Source organism: Rhinatrema bivittatum, chromosome 6 (assembly GCF_901001135.1).
Source record: "Rhinatrema bivittatum chromosome 6, aRhiBiv1.1, whole genome shotgun sequence".
NCBI classification, from domain to species: domain Eukaryota; kingdom Metazoa; phylum Chordata; class Amphibia; order Gymnophiona; family Rhinatrematidae; genus Rhinatrema; species Rhinatrema bivittatum.
Window position 1 is genome coordinate 215,379,353 of NC_042620.1, and position 24,434 is coordinate 215,403,786.

Sequence of the window (24,434 nt, forward strand, 5' to 3'; positions counted from 1 at the left end):
AGCGGAAACCACAGTATCCAAATTTGGAACCCTTAGGAGATCCAGGGTCTCTTCCTTCAACAGGTAAAGCTTCCACATTGCCCTACCGACTTACAAGCCCACCTCCAGGAAGTCCCATTCTCAGTTTACTAGCTTTTGAATTTTCTTAGGCAGCAGAAAGGCACTAGGGGGACCATGCAGCCCATCCAGGACCGGATTCACCCCTTCATTATCCGACTCCTCCTGAGCAACCTTAATTCCTAGCTCCTCCAAAACTGGGGAACGAGGGGATGCAACTCCTCCTTCTTAAACAGGCTGAGCACCCAAGAGTCATCCTCCTCTGTCACCGGTATCTCATCTGAATCAGGGTCATCTTTATTAACATCAGGATCAGCATTCGGATCCGCATCTGTATCCACATCCAGGTCTGCTCCATGAGGATTTGCAGGATCCTCCTGCGGGTCATCCAAGTCATCCAAATCCCTGGGATCACTCTCGGTTCCTGCACAATCAAGACCCAGATGTCTTAGAAGATCCCCAGAGCCTCCTGAAGACACCACCTTCAGCTCTTAGAAGAGCAACATGGCTGCCTCTCTCTGGGTCGCTTCTCCCCTGCTCCCCTCCTTGCCAGAAAGGCCTTATGCAGGAACAGGACAAATTCTGGAGAAAACTCCTCTGGATCATCGGCACGCTGACTATGCCAGCTCTCATCTGACTCCCCTCCCCTATCCTGATGCTCCGTAGCAACCTGATCCACAGGCGAAAGAGGAGGAGGGGAATCCCTGGGCTCCTTGGAGGTCAGGGACTCTGACTGCAATCCTCCACAGGCACAGCTGCATTTGATCCCCCTGTGACCACAGCTGCGGCCCCCATTGACCTAGGGGCCCTTTTCTTAATAGCTGTTCCCAAAGCACAGCCGGTACAAAGGGAACGTGCATTGAGCCTCCTGGACCAGAGGCCGCATGCTCTACATGCTGCCATGTGTGGTTTCGGCGCCATTATCCACGTGGCAAGAGCAGCAACACTAAAAGGAAATATTTGTGCGCACCGAACAAAAGAACAAGCCGCATATGTGGCTTGAATGCCAAGCCACATGGCCGCACTGGTCCAATCGGCGGGCGGCAAACCTCATCCAAACACCAGGATCCCCCGGCAGTAGGAATAAAGGCTCTCTCTCTCCCTCCTATCGGCACCGACAGCTCCCATCGCTGAAAGCATCCCTGCCACCGAGCCACCCAGACTGAAGCTCCTGGCTTCACCTAATGTTCCTTTTTTTTTTTTCAAAACTTAATATAAACTTAAAATAAACAGGATTACTTCCCTGTCCGAGGCTTGAGGGAGGAGACCTCAGAGGCCAAGAGGGAGCCAGTCCCCTGGCTATCAGGGCCTCCAGAAGCAGCAGGCTAGAGCCAGATAGGGATTTCCAACCCCCCACCCCCACCCCACTGAGGGATAGCCCACAAAGGTACCTAACACCTCAGGGAGCCTCAGTCCATTCTCTGACCTTCCTTCCTAACTCCAAATTCTTTTTTCCTGTACATACCCAGATCAGTGCAGACTCCTGGGTTTTGCCTCTCCTCCAGCAGATGGAGACAGAAAGTTTAACTGCCACTGCCATGTGCAGTCCCTCAGTATTTCTCTGTGTCCAGCAGATGGTGGAGGTGCAAAGCCTGCAGTCTGAGTTAAAAAAAAAAAAAAAAAGAAGTTGGACTATGGATTTCAGCCTCCCAGTGGGGTTGTTAGGTCCTGATGGGGCATCACTCCTGGTTTAAGAGGCGGACGAGCAGGGGGTCAGAGACCCTTTTTTAGGCTCGCTCCTTGTGTGCCAAACAGGGCTGAAAACCGAGGGTCTGGGTTCACTCGCCTTGGGAGACGGACTGAGCCTGCAACCATTCTCTGAGGGAAGTACTTATTTTCTTTTTGACTCTTGGTTAAAGATTTTGTTTAAAAAATAAAAAAAGACTTTTTCAAGTTCAGACGGACAGCTTGGCAGGATTGCAGTCGGGGGCAGCTGTGGGACACCTTGCTGTTGGCCCGGCGCTGCTCATTCATCGATTGAGTAACTCAGACCTTTTTTCCCCATTCCTCTGGTAGTCTCTGCACTCGCTGCCCGGCGCCAGTATTCATGCCACGTGGTACGGCCTGAGCTGCCTGCGGGGACGCGCGTGCGTCTCTCACGTGACGGAAAATGCTCCTGGTGCTTCTCTGGTGGAGAGGGTACTTTGGGGAGCATGGTGGCAGTGAAGTCATCTAGGCAGCACAAGCTTAGAAGGCTCTCGCTGGTGCAACAGCCCGCTGCCGATTCCTTCCCGCTAAGCACGGGAACAGCAGCCATTTTATCCAGCTTAAAGGCGGCCATGCAGGCCGCGGACTGGGATTTTCCTTCTCCATAAGAACATAAGAAAATGCCATACTGGGTCAGACCAAGGGTCCATCAAGCCCAGCATCCTGTTTCCAACAGTGGCCAATCCAGGCCAAAAGAACCTGGCAAGTACCCATTGTCTCCAGTGTTAGCGGCCTCTGGGGGAGGTCAGTGCCCCGGGGGGGGGGGGGGCCCTTCAGGAAGTGAGGAGGACCCTGGAGACATCTCTGATGCTTCCTCTTCTTCTGATTTTTTGTTGTTACACAAGGCCTATAAGGCTAGGAGGTCTGCACGGCACAAGTCGGAGAAGGGGGCCCCCATGAGGTCAGCCAAGAGATCCAGGCCCTCTGGGGAGGAGGGGGCCATGAGGGTCAGGTAGCTCCTGAGGACCACGGTGCTGCCACATACTGAGGACAGTTCCTCTGAAACTTCAGAAGCGGATGACTGGCCAGTGCAGTACCCTCTGGGATCGGATCCAGGATTTCCAGATCAAGATCTGGATCAGGGCTTTTCGAAGAACCCGTCCATCGACAGTGATGACTCAAAGGTGGTACAGTTGTCCCACAAGGAGGAGCTAGGTCCCCTGATACCTGCGGCTCTGGAGGAGCTTGGTATAGACATCTCACAGAAGGACTCCGAATTGGGATTAGTGGACCCAGTCATGGTTGGTCTCAGGGGTCCAGCAAGGTCCTTTCCATTTCACAAGTCCATGAGCATATTGCTGTTTAGGGAGTGGGATACTCCTGACACAGGCCTAAATGTCAGCAGAGCCATGGATAAACTGTATCCTTTGCCTGAGGATACCCTGGAGCTTTTGAAGGTCCCAAAGGTTGATGCATCTGTTTCGGTGGTAACTAAGAAGACAACAATTCTGGTTACGGAGTTTGCAGCTCTGAAGGACCTTCAGGATAGGAAGTTGGAGGTGCACCTTAAAAAAGTTTTGAGGTATCAGCCCTTGGTGTTCGGGCTGCTATGTGTAGCAGTTTTATATTGAGGGCAGGCTTGCGCTTGGTGCAGCAGCTACAGTCGGATAGGTCCTTGTCTAGAACTGAGGCCCAACAGGTGGAGCGGCTGGAGGCCATTGTGGCTTATAATGCGGATGCCTTGTATGACCTTGCCAGGACCTCCTCCAGGATAATGGTGTCGTGGTCTCAGCACAACGGCTCCACTGGTTTGCGGAATTGGTCAGCCAATGTTTCTTCCAAGTCTCAGTTGGGAACTTACCCTTCAAGGGGAAGTTGCTCTTTGGCAAGGATTTGGAGGAGGTGATCAAGTCTCTTGGTTAGAATAAGGTCCATAAATTGCCTGAGGATAAACCAAAAGGGAAAAGTCCCCTGCCGTCTTGTGCCCGTTTTAGAGGGAATTGGAATTTTAGGCCATCCAGACCATCTGGAAGTATGCAGAGGCAGGTCTCTAGTAGGCAGCTGTCCTGGAACCAGTCCTTTTGGGGGCATAGATCTGGCAGAGATGGCTCCTCTCAATGCGGAGGGGGAGCTAAATCATCTCAATGATGCAAGGCTGGTCCACACCTTGGTGCCGGTGACTGGGGGCTGGCTGGTTCTGTTTTACAAGGAGTGGACCAAGATCACGTCCGACCAGTGGGTCTTAAGCATGATAAGACAAGGTTTTTGGTCTCCCCGTGCACTTACAAAAAAAAAAGAAGTTGGCAGTACGAGAGACCATGTTTCACCTGCACAAACTGGGAGCCATCATTCCTGTCCTTCCAGAAGAGCGGGGGACAGGGCGTTATTCCATTTATTTCATAGTTCCCAAGAAGGAGGGCACATTCCATTCGATCCTCGATTTAAAAAAGGTGAACGTGGCCTTGAAAGTTCCTCGGAAACCCTGCAGTTGGTAAATGCTGCGGTGCACAAGGGAGAGTACTTGGTGTCTCTGGATTTAATGAAGGCATATCTGCACATAGGGATTCAACCCAATCATCAATGATATCTGAGATTCATGATTCTGGGAGATCATTTTCAGTTTTGTGCTCTGCCATTCGGTCTGGCGACCGCGCCCAGAACCTTTACCAAGATAATGGGTAGGTTGGCCATAGTTTTCCGGAGGGATGGGGTCCTGGTCCACCCCTACTTAGACGACTGGCTGATTCGGGCAAAATCAGAAACCCTTTGTCGGCAGGCAGTGGGCTTACTCCTTTGGCACTGGTGGTCCTTGGGGCGGATAGTCAATTTGTCCAAGAATCATCTGGTCCCTTTCCAGAGCTTGGAATTTCTGGGGGCGCGTTTTGATACGAGGGTGGGGAAGATATTCCTCACCAAGAAGCGGATTTCCAAGATGCAAGCTCAAGTTCGCGGATTGTTGGAAAAGCGGGTGCCCAAGGTCTGGGATTACTTACAGGTTCTCAGGTCTATGGCTTCCACCTTGGAGCTGGTTCCGTCGGCATTTGCTCATATAGGGCCTCTATAGTCGGTTTTGCTGTCTCACTGGGATCCACTGTCAGAGCAATTTCAGCTTCTTCTCCCCCTCTCAGAATATGCTCGAGCCAGTCTTTCCTGGTGGCTCCTGCTGGACAAGTTAAGATGGGGTGTAGCCCATCACATTTCGGTCTGGACAATCATCACCACCAATGCCAGTCTCTCCAGCTGGGGAGCGGTGTGTCAGAACCAGTCTGTTAAAGGGTGATGGTCGGCAGAGGAAGCCTCGATGTCCATCAATCGTCTAGAGACAAGAACTGTGTTCCTGGCCCTGCAAGCGTTTCTACCCCTGGCGAGGGGAAGGCGAGTCAGACAATGCGACTACAGTGGCTTACATCAACTGGCAGGGGGGCTCCAAAAGTCAAGCTGTAGTTCAGAAAGCCTGGAATCTGATCACTTGGGCAGAACATTACCTGGAGCGGTTGGCAGCATCCCACATAGTGGGCACAGACAACATGCAAGCGGATTTTCTGAGCCAGCAACAGCTGGACCCCAGAGAGTGGGAGTTGTCAGAGGAAGCGATGTGCCTCATCAGTCAGAGATGGAGCAAGCCGTGCTTGGATTTGATGGCAACCTTCCACAATGCCAAGGCCCCGTGTTTCTTCAGTCAGCAAAGAGAAAGAGAAGCAGAGGGGGTGGATGCCCTGGTTCTGCCTTGGCCGACAGATCTTCTTCTGTATGTGCTCCCTCTGTGGCCATTGCTAGGCAAGATCATAAGACGCATAGAGGTTCATCCTGGCGAAGTGAATTTCGATGCTCCAAAGTGGCTGAGATATCCGTAGATTGCGGACCTTAGTCAACCTAGCAGTAGACAGACCGCTTCAGCTAGCTCATCTGCCAAACCTTCTGTACCAAGGTCCCATTTGTTTAAATCATGCAGATCGTTTTTGTCTAGCAGCTTGGCTTTTGAGAGACAGCATTTGAGAAACAAAGGTTATTCAGAAGGAGCCATCGTTACTCTTTTGCAATCTCAAAAGACTTCCACGTCCCTGGCCTATGTGAGAGTCTGGAAGGTGTTTGAGGCCTGATGTTCCAAGCAGACACTGGATTCCATGCAAGCTTCGGTGGCACATGTCTTGGCTTTTTTGCAGGAGGATTTAGTTTATTTTTTAATTCCCTCCGGGTTCAGGTGGCGGCTTTAGGATGCCTTCATGGTAAAGTTCAAGGCGTTTCTCTGGCAGCTCATCTAGACATGGTGCATTTTCTGCAAGGAGCGAAGCACTCGCGCCCTCCGTTTCGGAGGCCTTGCCCCTACTGGAGTCTTAATGTGGTCCTAAGGGCATGTGTGCACCTCCATTTGAACCTCTGAGACAAGCGACTATGAAAGACCTCACCTTGAAGGTGATTTTCCTGGTGGCAATCTGTTCAGCGCGCTGAATCTCTAAGATTCAGGCTTTATTGTGTAGGGAGCCCTTTTTAAGGATTTTGGATGAGTGGCTGTCCTTAAGAATAGTTCAGTCCTTTCAGCCAAAGGTCATGTCATCATTCCATTTAAACCAGTCTATAGAACTCCTGACCTTCCCGAATCAAAGTCCTTTATCTCCTCAAGCTAAAGAGCTACGACGGTTAGACGTGAAGCGCGTTTTGTTGCGGTACCTGGAAGTTACGAACAACTTCCATTTGTCGGATCATCTTTTTGTGCTCTGGTCTGGTGCCAAAAAGGGTCATAAGGTTTCAAGGGCCACAATTGCACGGTGGTTGAAAGAAGCAATTATTTCTGTATATATCTGTCAAGGTCGTCCGGTGCCGGAGGGGCTTCGGGCACATTCTACCCATTCTCAGGCGGCCTCCTGGGTCGAGTGTCAGCAAATCTCGCCGCAGGAGATCTGTAGAGCAGTTACTTGGAAGTTGTTGCATACTTTCGCCAAGCATTATCGCTTGAATGTCCAGGCGCCAGAGGCCATGGACTTTGGGGAAAGAGTGCTTCAAGTGGGACTTTCACAGTCCCACCCTGTTTAGGGAAGCTTTGGGACATCTCAGGAGTCTGGACTGATCTAGGTACATACAGAGAAAGGAAAATTGGTTCTTACCTGCTAATTTTCATCCCTGTAGTACCACAAATCAATCCAGAGTCCCACCCACTGGAGGAAAGGGGAGATTTGGAGAGTCTGCTCGATCAGCTTTTGGTAATTACTCTGAAGAATGGCACAGGTTTTTGTTTAATCCTGCACAGGGTTTTGTGTGGGTGCGGTTTTCAGTTCACGTTTTCCTCTTCCCACTGCTCATTCCGGGGAGATTAATTATTAAAGTTGTTGGTCTTGTTTCCTTCATTTCTGGCTTGGGTACAGACTAATACTGAGGGACTGCAGATGGCATCTCGTATTAAGTGGCACTGTCAGTAAAACTTTCTCTGTCTCCATCTGCTGGAGGGGAGGCAAAACCCAGTAGTCTGGACTGATCTGTGGTACTACAGGGACGAAAATTAGCAGGTAAGAAACAGTTTTCCTTTTTTTTCTTGTCAGACTGCAGGTTTGCACCTCTACCATCTGCTAGAGAAAGAGAAATACTGAGGGACCGCAGATGGCTCTCTCATATATGTAGCAGTTCCTCAAAATTTTGTTCTCTGCCTCCATCTGCTGGTAGGGATGCATAAACCCACTTGTCTGGACTGATCTGGGTATGAACAGGAAAGTAGTGTTTAATGTTTAGTTAACAATTCCATCCTTCCAGTAATCCGAGAAGAGGGCACAAGCTGAGAAACCAAGTATTCATCAAGAAGAAACCAAACAAGTCACTCCTGGCCACTAAAAATCTTATTTAAACAGAAGTCACAGCAAGCCATAAGGAGAGAAAGAGTATTTTCCTGTCTCCAGTCCATCACTGGAAGAGTTCACCTTCAAGTGACAATCAGTGCATGACTACTGAACACAGAGAATTACTATAGGAAGAGCAAAGAGAAAGCATCAGGATGGATCAATTTCCCATTCTGAGGTAACTCAGAAAACAGTTACCAGGGGAGCCCAGTCCAGCTTTCTGTCCTACCTGCCAATGCCTGGAGGTAACTCATTCACGACAACACGTCTGCTCCAAGCCATGAGATCCCTTTCTGTGGCCAGCTGGCTCCGTGGAGCGTTATGATGCATTTGTCGGACACCTTCAATCTGCCCGCTACGTCGGAGACCAACATTAGGTGGCGATGTTAAATCCAAACTTGGACTCCGGAGAGCTGCAACAAAGGTTCAAGAGCTTGGTACAGAGTTTTCACATACTAAGGAGGTAACACATGGCCTGTGAATCAAAACACTGTAAACAGGGAGGTGCTTCTATTACTCTTAGGGTATGTGACCTAACATTTATCACGTTACAAATGAACATTTTCCAATAGATTTCTACTAATACTGTCAAAAACCCAAAGTAAAGCTCCACTGTAACTCTGCCACTTCTCCACTACACTCTCAAGTCTAACAACAAAACCAATGTTAAAATTATAGCATATTAGGAAATCATGATAATGCAAGAGGATCATTTAGTAGGATGTCCTCGTCCAACAAAGAATAAATCAGACGAGCTGCAGATCCAGTAGTAAATCCAAAATCCCCAGCACACACTTAAAAAGCTTGGGAAAGATCCTCCACAACAGCACAAGAAAGGTCCCATGCCCCATTTGCCTGGTTTCATTGCATCTGCTTGGCATCAGAGAATTTCAGTCATGTTTCTTGCCCAGCATAGACACAACTATCATGTACAGCTTCCAGTTTTTCTACAAACTTTCTCCAACATCTCCTCCTATATATAGCAAGTATGGCAGTGACTGCAAAGCCTGAGATAAAAGGGTGTATCTCACTTTGGAGTGGCTTCTCATGTTGTTCTTTGGAGATCTGGCTCTAGAAAAGCAGTACCTGGCTGAAGTTTCCCCCTGGCCCAAAGGATATTTTTGTATCAGGAACCACTAGATTACTTGGATGATTTCAAGATTCAAGATCATGGAAACAGGTGACTGAAATGATGACTACTCACTGCCACTGTGGGATTGGGACCTGCTGTACAGTGGGTGGGTCCCAGCTGCTCCGTCATTAGCATGCCTCTGATCATGTTCTCTCTGCAGCTCTCGGATCATGCCATCGAGAATACTCTCCTCCTGGTCGTTGGTCTGCTGGCCAATGACTAACTCCACCACCTCACCGTCACCTGAAGAACAACAAAAGAAACAAGACCATTTCTATCAAATGGAATATCTCACTGTCAAGGTTAACTAGATTTAAGAGACAGACTCTGCTACAGATACAGGATTCTGAAGAGAAAATCAAAGAAGGGTAGTGCAGAAAAGTTGTGCCCTCCAGTGTCCTATTTTGTAACAAAGCTGCTCTGTTTCTGTTTAATGCATTTTTCTTAATCATTACAGATAAAATAGCTATTTAATATGTATGCTTTCTCTAATTCCCCATGTCCTCTCTCAAAAGAGGGTTGAAAATAGATTATCAGCCAGTGGTCTTTCCTTCAATGAACACCTTCAGATGTCTGTGCAAGCCTGGTGATTAGTATGAATTCACCCCCTTTTTTTTTTTTTACTATGATAGTTACTTTGCACTCGTATTCCACAATATATAATTTTCTCTGACACGGGTTGTTTGGTTCTTGGATATCCAAGGCCATATGCCCATGTTAGGTTGTTTCCTGGTTTGAATTTTTGTTTTTACTGTATTTGTCAAGACCAACACCATGTTAAAATGTCAAAGCTAGAATCTGACTCTCCCAGCTCAAAGCTGGAGTGTGGACAGCAGGGATGGAAGGTAGCAATCAAAAATTTTTAAACTTTAGGGAAAAAAAATTTGCCTTACTCTCACTTTTTTGGGGTCTTTTTGTTGTTGTTATTTTGCTTTTTATCTTGGTTTAGGATTTTTGCTGCGTTTCCTTTATTTTTTGCTTTTCTGAATTTTAGATGCCCAAGTAATCTTTTTCCAACTCTGGTGGGTAACCTGCAGCAACACCAATTACCAACATAAACGTGATCGCATGAAGACGACAAGCCAGGGCTGTGTCAGCAGCAACAGAGAAGATTACAAACTGGTTTGGGTCCCTGTTGTCAGACATGACTTCAAATTCAGGATTACAGTTGTAGGGTGAGGGAGCATTTAAGAAGAAAGGAGAAAAGAAAGCTTTATTCCAACAGCCTCAGCATCTTAATGAGATTCAGAAACATCTGTAGGAGACAGAGGCTGACACTCTCAAAGATCTTACCATTAGCCACATAGCCAAGTTGGGGTATTAGCTGTTCATCCTTGCAGTTTTCCCTCCCAGGAACCAGTCGCTGGCACTGTGTGGGATGAGGGTTCCCATCCACATCTACCAGGAACGGGGGAGGCATGAGATGTGGAGCCTGCTGGGTCTGTTCATCCAGGACATAGTTATTCACGTCACGGATGAGAGGTCGATAGTCCGTGTGGAAGAACATCTGATCTGGAACCTGCAAAAAAAAAAAAAAAACAATATGATCAGGACTATCCAGATGCAGTGCCAGAATTACACAGAGGTCAATATTCAAAGGGTTTGTCTGGCTAACCTTTGGAGTTAACCAGACAAAACCTGGAGATTTGAATAGTTCCTCCAAACCCCCCCCCCCCCCCCAATCCACTGCATGATTAAATCTTGTTCGGGCAACTGGTTATCCACACAAAAGTTGCCCAGATAAAGAAAGGTGGTGCTGGAAGCATTCCCTCAGTCCAGGCAGCGCTGATCTATAACACTCCCCACAAATACCTGTCCTAAAAGTTATCTGGAAATAATTCAGTGGAATATTTATCTGAATATGTTCCACTAAATAGCCGGCTACCTTTCCTGCTCATTGGCTTACTCAATATGTACTTCACGGTATTTAAGAAAAAGGCTCACAGACAAAGGCTTTCTATTTTATACCAGTATTATTTTTTTATTTAAACAATGTCTATGCCACTTAGCCTAAGTTCAAAGCAGCTAACAAAGTTACTAACATAAAATTTAACACAAAACTAGACTAACAGGCCTGTCTGCAAGATCTCTTCAGATTAATAGGAAAATTGGTTCTTACCTGCTAATTTTCATTCCTGGAATGCCACAGATCAGTCCAGACACATGGGTTTTTCATCCTAACCAGCAGATGGAAACAGAAAAGAAAAGCTTTACTGACACTGTACTACTTAAGATAGTGTGCCACCTGCAGTTCCTCAGTATGACCTGTACCCAAGCCAAAATGACGAACCCCTAAACAACTTCACCTCCAAACTGAGCAGGGGAAAAGACTGAACCCTTAGTTCATAGAGGAGATAGAAAACTCCCAAATGGAAAGCTATCTTTTTACTATGTATACACTGAAACTAGAACAGTCTTTCCAGAGAGGGTGGGGCTCTGGACTGAACTGTGGTATTCTAGGAATGAAAATTAGCAGGTAAGAACTAATTTTCCTTTCCTGTTCATACCCCAGATCAATCCAGAAGCTACTGAGGACCTCATCAGTGTACCCCGCTCTGCAGACCATTACCGTCTCTACTGAGGACCTCTTTGGTGTACCCCACTCTGCGGACCATTACCATCTCTACCGAGGACCTCATCAGTGTACCCCGCTCTGTGGACCATTACCGTCTCTACTGAGGACCCTCTTCGGTACACTCCATTCTACAGACCATTACCATCTCTACGGAGGACCCTCATTGGTGTACTCCTCTCCACGGATGTACCCAAGCTCCCCTACCCTGGGTGGGAATGTGAAAGACCCGCTTGGAATACTGTCTCCCCAAAACCAGTCATTTTCAGCATTTGAACATCCAGTCGATAACACTTTGTGAAAGTGGGTAGAAAAACCATATCGCCACCTGACAGAAACCTACTGACACTCTGCCAAGAACGTTGCTTGCATTCTAGCAGAATGGGCCCAAACCCCTTGGGAACTGAACTCCCTTTCCAAACATAAACTGATACAATGGCCTCCTTTAACCATCAAACAATAATGGCTTTAGAAGCTTTACTCCCTTTATTCATTCCCCAATCGGAACCAAAAGACAACCAGACCACCGAAAACCGTTGGTTAATTTCAAGAATTGTAACGGAACCCGATGGACATCCAATGAGTGAAGTTCTCTTGCATTCGTAACAGAAAAATCTAAATTCCAAAAACATGGGAAGTTCAACCTTGGTGGTGAGGTGGTAGAAGAGAAAGGCAGAAAACACGTTCAGTCAGAGAGAAGGCACTTCCAAACCCTAACAGAATAGCTCCTGACAAGATAACATGTGAAGCTCTGCCATTCTTCTGGCCAAACAAAAGGCCACTGGAAAAACTATCTTCAGCACCATCTTTTCCATCGCTCAACCAGAGAACTACAGAGAACCCATAAAAAAAGATTAAGGATACATGGGGAGGCCCCATGCCTCACCTGAGGATGCAAAATCTTCATCCCTTGAAGAACATGGACCACATACAAAGCGAGGCCAGAGACACCCTATGTACGTTACCTCTGAAACCACCCAAATTGCTACCTGAACTCTTAGGGATTGAATACAAGCCCTTTTGCTAGACCATCCTGAAAAAGGTCAGAACGTGAGATACCATTGCTTAAAGGAGCACAATTTCCTCTCTGAGACAGCATGTGTCAAACACACTCCACACCTTGACATGAGCTAATGAAGTGGAAAGTCTCCTAGCCTGCAACCAGGTGGTAATGACATCCTCCAAAGAGCCTCTCAAACACAAAACGGTTCCTTCAAAAGCCAAGCTGAGACAAAGGCGAGCCACCTGATCCAAAAAGATGGTTCCTTAATGGAACAACTTGGGAAGATGCCAGAGATTTAGAGAAGCATCTGCCAACAAAACTATCACCTCTGCAAACCACAGGAGACACAGGCATTCCAGAACCACAAGAAACACTCTCCCTGACAAAGTCACAATATGCCTAAGAACCTTTTCCTATTAATGGCCAAGGAGAGTAGATGTACCACAGAACCCCGTGTGACCATCTGCTCTGACACCAAATGGGAGCGACCAACTCTCCGAGTAGAGCAAAGCAAATAAACTTCTGATATTCCTCCCTTATGTCTCCCATCCAAGTTCTAACCAGGTACAATCCTGCTTAGCTTCCAAGATTAGACAAGATCTCCTATCTACTACTGATAAATGGGATGCTTTTTTGGCATTCCACTTCAGTGCCATCAAGTATATGTATAGAATGTTCCACCTGGAGAGACTGAGAGCCATCGTCTCTTCTGTCAGGTCCTATTATCTTGGATCAGTATCTGTTGAATTAGAAAGTCCACTTAAACAATGTCCACTCTGGTAACATGAAGCGTCATCAGATGTTGCTTCACCCAGTGGAAAAAGACCTGAGCATCCCGAAACATCATGAGACTCTTGGTCCACTCTTGGCAGCTGATATAAACTACCATCATTGCATTGTCCGACAGAGGCTCGAATGGTGGTTTCATGAGCCGACCAAGAACCAGGTTAAGGTCCCAAGAAGGGGCCGGAGGACGTAAAGGTGGCTTGATATGGAGCAAGCCCTTTAAAAATCATGTTACGAGGGGTTGTACTGATATAGGGACATCCCCGACACCTTTATGGAAGGCGGCTACCGCACTGTGGCAACCAAGATCCTTGTGTCTGTAGATTGTCCACGTGGGCTCCCCACCCGAGGTTGGAAGCGTCGGTGGTGAGAATGAGGATCTGGCACTTGAAAAGGCAGTCCCTGGAGGAGATTGGTTTGATCTTTCCACCAGGCGAGAGACAGACGGAGTGAGTTGGTGATGTGGACAATGGTCGACAGAGGCTGAACAGCTTGAATCCATTGTGACTTCAGAGTCCAATGCATGAGTCTCATGGCCAGGCGGGCCATTGGAGTAACATGGACAGAGGACGCCATGTGTCCTAGCAGGACGAGGAATTGGCGAGCTGTTGCTGTATGTTGAGACTGCAACTGGTGAGCGAGGACCACGAGTGTTAGCGCTCGTTGTCGGGATAGAAAGGCTTTTGCCTGTAAAGTGTCCAAGTCTGCCCCAACGAACGACAAGTGTTGAGATGGGGTTAAATAGGATTTCCCGTAATTGACAAGAAATCCTAGAGAAATTAAAGTGTGTAGAGTGAAATCGAGGGACGACCGAGCGGCTTGCTGGATTGGAGCCCTGATTAACCAGTTGTCCAGATAGGGGTAGACGTGCACACCTTCTTTCCTGAGGAAAGCTGCTACAACTACGAGACATTTGGTGAAGATTCGTGGTGCAGACGCTAGGCCGAAAGGAAGCTCTCGATATTGATAGTGCTTTGGGCCTACTAAAAACCTGAGGTACTTGCGATGAGTTGGAGTGATCACAATGTGTGTGTATGTGACATGGAGGTCCAGAGAGCAGAGCCAGTCTCCTCTTTGTAGAAGAGGTAGAAGCGAGCCCAAGGTTACCATCTTGAACTTTTCCCGCTGGAGGTACTTGTTGAGAGCACATAGGTCCAGAATTGGACGAAGCCCCCCGGATTTTTTGGGGATCAAAAAGTATCGGGAATAGAACCCTAGGCCTTGCTGCGAGAGTGGGACGAGTTCTATTGCTCTTAACTGGAGAAGAAGGGAAACCTCCTGCTCCAGAAGGACAGAGTGGTTGGATACTCTCCACGCCTGGAGAGGTGGTGAGTCCGATGGAAGAGTAAGAAAGTTTAGGTGGTAACCCTGAGCAATGATTGCTAGCACCCATTGGTCGGTTGTGATTGATTGCCACATGTTGTGAAAGTGGCACAAATCGACCTCCAACTGGTATGCTTGGCAGAGGAATCAGACTGCTGTTCTCCAAGTGAAAGTCAAAAACCGGAAGCAGGCCCCAGCTGGGGAGCTGCTTGCGGCTTTTGTTTTCGGGCCTGGCGAGGCTGAGGCTTTTGATAAGGTCTCGTAGTTCAGGACCTTGCTGGTGAAGGATAGTACTTCCTTGGACGGAAGAATGACTTCTTAGAGTCCTTCCTGAAGGGTTGTCTTAAGGGGAAGTCAGAAGGTATCGATGAGAGCTGTTTAAGGGTCTCATGATGGTCCTTTAATTCAGCCACTATTTGCTGGATCTGCTCACTGAACAGATTGTCTCCTACACATGGTAGGTCAGAAAGTCTGTCTTGTACTTCTGGGCGAAGTTCAGAAGATTTGAGCCAGGCCCATCGTCTTGCCGAAATAGCAGCTGCAGACACTCTAGTAGAGGTGTCGAATATATCATAAGCTGTTCTTATCTCATGCTTTCCTGCTTCAAACCCCTTGTTGACAAGGATTTGAAGCTGGTCTTGGAATTGTTCAGGCAGGGTTTCAGAGAAGTCCTGTATCTGTTTGAAGATGACCCTATTGTATTGGGTCATATACAGCTGGTAAGCAGCAATTCTAGAGATGAGCATGGCCCCTTGGAACACTCGTTGACCAATATTGTCTAGGAACTTGTGTTCCTTAACAGGAGGGGTAGATGAGTGAGGCTTCATCCTTTTTGCTTTCTTTTGAGCCGATTCTACCACAACTGAGTGGTGGTCAAGCTGAGATTTTTGAAAGCCGGGGGCTGACTGCACCAAATAGGTAGTGTCAGCTTTTCTATGGACTGGGGCAATGGATCCAGGGTTTTCCCAGTTCTTTTTGAGGAGGTCAAAAAGAACTTGATGAATGGGAATGGAAGTGATCACTTTAGGGGCATCCAGGAACTGGAGCAACTCCATCATCTGGTGCCTATCATCCTGCTCCGTCTGAAGCTGAAAAGGGACCAACTCAGACATTTCCTTCACAAAATTAATGAAAGAAAGGTCCTCTGGAGGAGAACGCTTTCTACTTTCAGTAGGAGAGGGAGGTGAAGGTAAGTCATCGGTGTCTGAAGTAATATCATCACATCAGGTGTCATAAGGATCAGCAGACTGACCTGTAGGACGAAAAGGGGGTTGGATACCCGAAGGCCCCGGATGAGGCTCCGAGAAAATCGAAGAAATCACCGGGGGCACCGTGGACGGCCTGGAGGGCATCGGTGCCGGTATCGACGGCATCGATGGCGCCGACGTACGTATCGCCCCCGATGAATGAATCGGTGGCGAGGGACGAATTGGCATCGATGGCTGAGGCAAAACTCCCGAAGGAGGGATGCGGAACGGTGTTTCTCCTCCCGATGAGGCTGTCAACAGGGAGCGCACCAGAGCCATCGGAGACCCGATGGCTCTGGTGCGCTCTGGTGGAAGGGCAGTTATGAGCGCCTCCATCCGAGATAGCAGCGGAGCCAGCGCTGCTGGAATCGGGTCGATGACCGGTTCCACAATCGGTATCGGTGCCGGTGTCGGTGCCGAAGGGACCTGGAGTCGTTGCATTGCCTTGTCGATGGCCTCCTGGACCAGCCGGTCCAGTTCTTCTCGGAGACCTGGAGCAAGCAGCCCCGGCTCCGGAACAGAAGAGGGAGGCAGAGGCATAGCCGGAGGGACCACCTTTACAGGCAGAATCGTGGCTCCCAAACCCCGATCAGATGAGGGTGGCCTCGATGACCCGGTCGCAGGAATGGTCGGTGCCTTTCCTGGACAGGGCTTCTTTGACGGTGGCTCGGACAGTGGCAAGGTTGATGATTTCGCTCCCTCGATGGTCCGAGTCTTACGATGCCTATGGCGATGTTTCTCCCTATGATCCCCTCGATCCTGAGAGGGAGTAACGGGCGCCGATGGCCGTGAAGACGTCGATGGCGGACGGTCACCGGACGGTGGTCGATGCTGGTGCGATGTCGACGGTGCTGGTTCCGATGACGTCGATGCAATGGATGGCGTCGGGATGTGAGCACAGAAGAGGAGTCCCATCTTCTCCATCCTTGCCTTGCGACCTTTGGGTGTCATGAGGGCACATTTGGTACAAGTCAGGAAATCATGCTCCCGGCCTAAACACATTACACAGACGCCATGAGGGTCTGTGATAGACATGGTGCGAGTACAGTCCGGGCACCGGCGGAACCCTGGCGCCATGGCCATAGAAAAAAATCGAGCTGTGGGATGGACGACGGCCAGCAGGCCGCAAGGGCCAAACTCGACGGTGATCAACGAAAAACTGTCAAAAAACTTACCGGAGTACCGCGGCTAGAGAGAAGTTAGAGGATGGACCCCTGTGGGGCAATTTAACGTTAGTTAATTCCGTGAGGAAAATTCCTGTCAGGAATCCTCAGAGCTCCTAAACCGCGAGGCTACTGCAGCGCGGAAAAAAGAAGACTGAAGGGGGACCCCTGCTGGCTGCAGGGTTAGTGCCAGTAGGGGCCAGTCAAAGTTCTGGAAACTTTGATAGAAGTTTTCCGTGATTGGGCTCCATCCTGTGATGTCACTCATATGTGAGGACTCCCATCCTGCATGTCCTGTGAGAAAGAGCATGCTGGGCATGCTCAGTGTGCCTAGTCAAAGTTTCCGCACAAGCTCCATCTGATGATGTCAACCATGTGTGAGGACTAATATCCTGCTTGTCCTCAGAGAAAGCTCTTTCCGGACTTTCGCCCATATGCGCAACCTTTAAGTAAACTGGATTGTGATGATCACAATACATATGGGGGAATATACATTTGGAGCAAAGTACTAATCCAGAGTGAACATGGTATTATGTGGGACATGCAGCTGCCTCAGTCTACTGTCATTAAGATTAAATGAACTGAATGGACATACTCTCCTTGCCTCTAATAAATTCCCACAGGACTGGTTAGCTTTTTGCCCTCCTCCGACAAATCCGATTCGGTTCGCTCACCTTTTCGTAAGGTTTATTGCATCCAAAACCAAACAGCAGCATGTGCCCATGGGAGTCCGTGCAAGCAAAGTGCTGCCCGTCCGGCGAAAACTTGCAGTCAAACACAGCACCATGACCCTGGCCTTCAATCTGTAAGATATAATATAATAACATAATATACCCATTTTTTTGTTGGTTTTTTCAAATTCTTTATTTATAAGGCATTTCAAAAATTAACACAAGCACCAAAGCTCTAAAGAAATTACTGCAAACACAAAAGTAAATATAGTCCATTAGCTTACAGTCCCAAAAAAGTATAAAACTGACTGCCTCAGCTTCTCCTTGACATTAAAATCATATTCTAGGTCCAGAGTGATTCCTATGTGACAGAAGTACATTGTGCCTCACACGGAGAATTTAACTTAACCTTCTTAAAATGTGTTGATTTAAAGAAGCTAAACTGGATTGGCCACTGTTGGAAACAGGATGCTGGGGCTTGATGAACCCTTGGTCTGACCCAGTATGGCATTTTCTTATGTTCTTATGTAAAAAGCAAAAAGGAGGAGGAGTCTATTTATTAACCCACAGTAAAATAGGTTCCTGAACCATTTTATAGCAAGTTACTATATTTACCACAGCATTCACTAAACTGCAATGCTGGAGTATCGCAATTCAGTAAATCCTGCAGTAAATTTACTTCCATTGCCATGGTCTAGAAACAACACGTGTTTCCAGCCGCAGCAATGCGCAACAGCAACTCCCCATCCTGGGGCTGGCTTCTTAAAAGGACAGCAAGCTCCTAGTCCCCCTGTCTTGGTGGCCTGAGAGATGCCCCTTCCCCCCATGCAGGGATCAAGAATATACAATCCCATCCCTGTGATCAAGCCCCACTCCCTCTGTGACTTAACCCCCGCTCCATTAATATAAAGCCCACTCTTACCCAATATTAACCAAGCCCAACCTCCCCCAAGATGGTTTCTGCATGCCGTTTCCCAGCCAAATATATACTGCACAACACAGCAGGAGCAAAGCCCACAGCCCACAGACATTTTTCAAAGGGAAAAAATGCACGGATCTTCCTTTTGGAAATCTGTACAAAATCCACACCTGCAGGCGTTGCACCCAGGAGGGCCGTTTTGAAAATTTCTGCCTTAATACTAGCGATCTGTCAATAGATTACAACTTAGTGCCAGCAAATGAGGAAACTCAGTTTCCATTTCAATATTCCATTTCCATCCCATTCAATACATGGAACATCTCTGATACAAAACTATCTAAGACAACCAAGAAAGCAAAAGTTTTTTAAATGACCCTGGTTCTTCTTTTCAGCAAAAAAAAAAAAAAAAACAAGACTCCAGTTGTACATGGAGCTGCATGTAAATGCCAGACTGTCCCCAGAACAATTCCCATTCCAGACTTACCATGTTAAAATAATTGCGAATTTTGGTGCCTTTGTCAAGGTCCCAAATAAATATGTTCCCATCGTGGCCAGCAGAAAGTAGGATCCTTTGGTCATAAGGGTGAGCCTCCAGCACAAACACTTCATCATCGTGGCCCTGCAATAAATGCGTAAAGTTCACCAGCAGCAGCAAACGTCTTTCGCACAAACAATGATTTCCAGCTGTACTCCCAGTTCTGTGGGGTCCTAGTTTCAAAACAACTGTCCCCAGGGCGGCTTCTGGCAAGATACTATACAAGCAGAAGGTTCGCAAAAAAAAAAAAAAAAAAAAAGAGGACATCTCCAAAAAACTGTAGCTCAATTTTCTGCCTGTCCAACAATGGGATGGGGACATTTTTACAGCATCCACAAGAGGAGGGCAATTTCTCAAGGCAACTTACTCAGTTAAAAGGGACATTGGAAAAACTGCCCATCCTTTACCCCATTAAATCCAGCTGCATGGAGCTTTGGCTGTATTCAGAGGAGGCGTTCCCGGGGACGGGGGAGGGGGGGTGGTTTAGCTCGGAGGAGGAAAACAATGCATGCAGACTGCATTTTCAAATCTATGGGCATTATTGGACATTGAAAGAATTCCCTCAGGAAAATCCTTGGCAAAAGTTGAGAAGAACTTTGTACCCCACAAGAATTTTCAAAGTGGAAGCAAACTTTCTGTTTGGATACTGATGCAAAGACTGTGGGTACGTTTTACCTATGAACTTTGCAGCAAATTTGAGCAGTTTGAGAATTATTCCCAATCAGCTAATAATTACCTTTCTCTGCTATTATGGGAAGGCCTATAACACCTTCCATTTCTTCAAATCGTGATGAGAATCCTAGTGAAGTTCTATACAGGTAACCAATCCTAAAAAAAGGAATTTTCTATTCGATGAAACAATATCCAGGGGCTGCATGTTCAGTTGGCTATGCAAGCAGCAAACAACTGACTTGATCAACCATGACCATGTATATTGTCTAAACTTCTGCTCCTATCCTAATCATGTTTGAATTTACAGACATTATGCAAGTTTGAGGCAGACTGACTCACAGATAAGATGTGAAGAAGCTGCCCAGTGCAAGAGTTCCACACTTTCAGAAGGAAATTGTTGACTGCAGTGATGACACTTGTGTCCCAGCGGTCCCAGGCAACCATGGTAACCTTCAGCTTAGTCACCTTGTCCTCCACAGACACCACGCTGTTCCTAAAATGAGAAGATTTGTTTAGAAATGCTGAATTAGTGTCTCAGTGGTAGTGCTGGATTCAATTTCCAAGGCCAGGCAGAGCACGGCAACATTCATAGCCCCCAAGGCAAGAGGGCCTGGACCATCACTTAACAGAAGTACCTTTATCTTTTATCTTTATTACAGACTTATTAATCACCTACTGCAAAAAGTGCTAAGCGATATACAATAAAACAAAGTTTTAAAACATAAAAACAAAATACAGACTATCACACCACAAAATCAACATAAAAATACATTAAGAACATGTTACATATCGATGATACATAACCTGTCCACCTAAAAACTGTTAAATTGTCTAAAAAGTACAATTTGAGTTATTTAACCCTCTCCAGAACAGTAAAATCTAGGTACAGAAAGACTACGTTGCAGAGAGGGCACTATGGTCCATGGACCCTGCCCAGAGATCAAAATGTGCACCCTTTTCAAACAGCAGTGCCCTGTGCAGCTGCTCCCATTCCATGCCCCTAAGGTCGGCCCTGCTATTCACTAAGAGAAAATTAAGAGCTTGGAGCCACCCCAGCCCAGAATATCCAACCAAACCATCCCAAATTTCTTTTTAGCAAAATAAAAAATACAAAGTGCCCTGGACTAACTATCCAATCATTCTCAGAGATTTGGCAGAACTGAGGCCTTAATGATTTAGAAGCAGGGGTAGCACTCTGTGTTACTTTGTAAGTAATTAGGTCGTTAATGCAAATAGGAAAATTGGTTCTTACCTGCTAATTTTCGTTCCTGTAGTACCAAGGATCAGTCCAGACCACTGGGTTGTGTCTCCCTTCCAGCAGAGGGAGTCAGTGAAAAAAACAAAACTGAAAATGCACCCCTCTTAGTTTAGTTTATTAGCATTTCTATACCGTTACATCAGACATGCCTTCACAACGGTTTACAGTTAAAATTTTCGAAAATACAATAATTATAAAATAGAGAACAGCTAAAACTACAAAGGGAAAATAAATAAATTAGCTGTTACAGTAAGAGTCAAATAAAAACTATTAAGATCATAATAAAATATATACTAAATAAAACTAAAATAAAATAATTCCTTAAAGTTAAGCACTTGATGTTAACCTGGTGTGCCACCTGCGATCCCTCAGTATATACAACATCAAAGCAGAATAACCAATAAAGGAGAACAAATCCCCAAACATAACAACCAGTGGCTACAACAATACGCGCGGTAAAAGAAACAAACTGTACCGCCACATAACATATCAATCAAGAAGATTCCTTCCCATGCCTGTAAAGAACTCTGCCGAGGTAAGAGCAAGGAAGAAAACATACAGAAAAAACGGACTCTCCAAAAAACCCAAGGATGGGCGTCTGGACTGATCCTTGGTACTACAGGAATGAAAATTAGCAGGTAAGAACCAATTTTCCTTTCCCTGTACGTACCAGGATCAGTCCAGACCACTGGGATATACCAGAGCTGCCCTAATTGGGGTGGGATCTGGAGAGTCCCGCATGAAGAACACTGCTACCAAAACAGTTGACCTCCGGATCTCGGACGTCCACACGATAATGTTTCGCAAAAGTATGCAAGGATTTCCAAGTGGCTGCTCTACAAATCTCCTGCGGCGAGACCAACTGGCTCTCCGCCCAAGAGGTTGCTTGAGACCTGGTAGAGAGCTCTTTCAAGCCTTCTGGTATGGCACGCCCAGCGCAAAGATAAGTGCAAGAAATGGCCTCCTTTAACCACCTAGCAACCGTAGCTTTGGATGGCTTGTGTCCCCGTCTAGGACCAGTCAATAAGACAAACAAATGATCCGATAATCGAAAAGCATTGGTCACCTCTAGATAGCGAAGGAGAACCCGGCGCACATCCAACTTATGCAGATCCTTATCCATTGCAGAAGTCGGATCCAAATTCGGGAAGGCCGGTAACTCTATCGTCTGATTGACATGAAAAGCCGATACCACCTTGGGCAAGAAGGAGGGAACGGTCTTCAGCGAAACTCCTGAATCCAAAATACGAAGATATGGATCCTGACACGACAAAGCTTGAAGCTCTGAATTTGCTGTGCGGAGGTAATGGCTACCAAAAAAACAGTCTTGAGTGTCAAATCCTTCAACGTAGCCCGCCGGAGGGGCTCAAAAGGAAGACCACATAAGCTCTTAAGAACTAAATTCAAGCTCCAGGCAGGACAAATTTGTCATACCGACGGGTGCAAATGCTCGGCCCCCTTCAAAAAACGGGACACCTCTGGATGAGCTGCTAATGAAAAGCCATCATTCTTACCCAGCAGGAAACCCAGTGCCGCAACCTGCACCCGGAGAGAACTGCAAGCTAGACCTTTCTTCAGTCCCTCCTGCAGGAAGGATAGGATGTGTGCCACCGAAGCCAGACGCGGGGGGACGTTCAAACCTTGGCACCAAGAGTCGAAATCTCTCCAAACTCAAATATAGGACAACAATCAGAAAAAGATCGCTTAACGGGCAGGCAAAATCCAACTTGTAACCGTGGGCGATGATAGTGAGGACCCACTGGTCCGACATGATCCTGACCCACTCTTCGAGAAACAGGAGAGACGACCTCCCGCCACTGGAACCGGGGAGAGGGTCGGAACACCTTCAATGGGACTGCTTCCCTCCGGTGGCCCCTTGAGAGCCTCCCTTCCGAAATGGTCTCCGACCACGAAAGGAAGTAAGCCAAGACTGAGCCCTCTGAGTCTGTTGTCGGGCAGGAAAAGCAGGCGGCCACGACTGCCGAAATCTGCGCTGTCCTCGGAAACGGTAACGAGCTGCCCCAAAGGGCCTGGAAGACTTAGGCTTGGCTTCTGGCAATTTATACACTTTATTCTCCCCAAGAGACTTAATAAGGGCGTCAAGTTCCTCCTCAAACAACAATTTTCCCTTAAAAGGAAGACTGCCCAACTGAGTTTTGGAAGAAACGTCCGTGGACCAGTTCCGGAGCCAGAGAAGCCATCTAGCCGAAACTGCAGTGGCCATGTTGCGTGAAGATGCCCGCAACAGATCATATAATGCATCTGCTGTGTAAGCTACCACGGACTCCATCCTATTTTCCTGATCTGCTTCCTCTGCCGGCAACACCTGTGATGTGAGCATTTGCTGGACCCACCCAAGGGTTGCTCGCTGCATGAAGCTACTGCAGACCGCCGCTCTAATACAGAGCACTGACACCTCAAAAATGCACTTGAGGAGGACTTCTAGCCGCCTATCCTGTAAGTCCTTAAGAGTCGTCACTCCCGTAACAGGAATGGTGGTCCGCTTAGTGACCGCAGTAACCGACGCGTCCACCTTGGGAATCCTGAGGATATCCAAGGCTTCCTCGGGTAAAGGGTAGAGTTTGTCCATCGCCCGTCCCACCAGCAGGGTCGTGTCCGGAGAGTCCCACTCCCGAGTGACCAACTGCTTAAGCATTGGGTGGAAAGGAAAGGTTTGGGGCAGGGCACGCAGCCCAGAGAGTACTGGTTTCCCCTTAACTGGCTCCGAACTGGTGACTGGTGCCTCCACTTCCAGTTCCTCCAGGACATAGGGGATCAAGGGATCCAATTCCTCCCGGCGAAACAGCCGAGAAACCCGGGGGTCGTCCCCCTCTACTGGAGCGGACTCATCAACACCCCCATCTAAGAATCCATCCGCTATAACTCCCCCCCTGGGAGTTCCCCAGGGCTTTTCACTATCACCTACTCTCTTTAACATTTACCTTCTTCCACTGTGCCAGCTGTTAACCAAACTGAATCTAAAACACTTCCTATACGCCGACAATGTCCAGATCCTGATCCCCCTTAAGGAAACCATTGCTAAAACTCTTGAATATTGGGAAAACTGCCTTCAAGAAATCAACAGCCTCCTCGACAGCTTATACCTGATTCTAAACACTGCAAAGAGTGAACTCCTACTCATATCCCCGGAAAACAGTAACATCACCTCGAGTCCGCCAGACAACCTTCTCATCACCCAAGCAAGAGACTTAGGAGTTTTAATTGACAATCATCTAAATTTAAAATCATTCATCAACCAAACAACAAAGGACTGCTTTTACAAACTACAGGTTCTGAAAAGAATAAAACCTCTCCTTCACTTCCAAGATTTCAGAACAGTTCTTCAAGCAATAATCTTCTCTAAGATTGATTATTGCAACTCTATCTTACTAGGTCTCCCATCATCCTCTACCAAACTGCTTCAGATGATCCAAAACACTGCCGCCAGAATTCTGACAAACACGAGGAGAAGAGACCACATCACCCCCATCCTCAAAATCTTACACTGGCTGCCTATACACTTCAGGATTCTTCATAAATCCATCACAATGATCCACAAAGCCATACATCACCATACACATCTTAACCTACAAATCCCTCTTAGACGACACTCTTCTACCAGAA

At 47.3% G+C, this 24,434-nt stretch overlaps 1 protein-coding gene across 1 annotated transcript in view; it reads right to left on the minus strand.

Annotated features, from left to right (window-relative positions):
- BRWD3 (bromodomain and WD repeat domain containing 3) overlaps positions 1-24,434 on the minus strand; it is a 278,367-nt gene that overhangs the window by 191,577 nt on the left and 62,356 nt on the right. The window contains exons 14-19 of the mRNA XM_029607930.1: positions 19,892-20,045; positions 18,830-18,964; positions 17,430-17,558; positions 9,955-10,180; positions 8,734-8,904; positions 7,759-7,942 (exon numbers count right to left, since the gene is read on the minus strand). Coding sequence (XP_029463790.1) covers positions 7,759-7,942; positions 8,734-8,904; positions 9,955-10,180; positions 17,430-17,558; positions 18,830-18,964; positions 19,892-20,045 — 999 coding nt within the window. The remainder of the gene's footprint in view (positions 1-7,758; positions 7,943-8,733; positions 8,905-9,954; positions 10,181-17,429; positions 17,559-18,829; positions 18,965-19,891; positions 20,046-24,434) is intronic.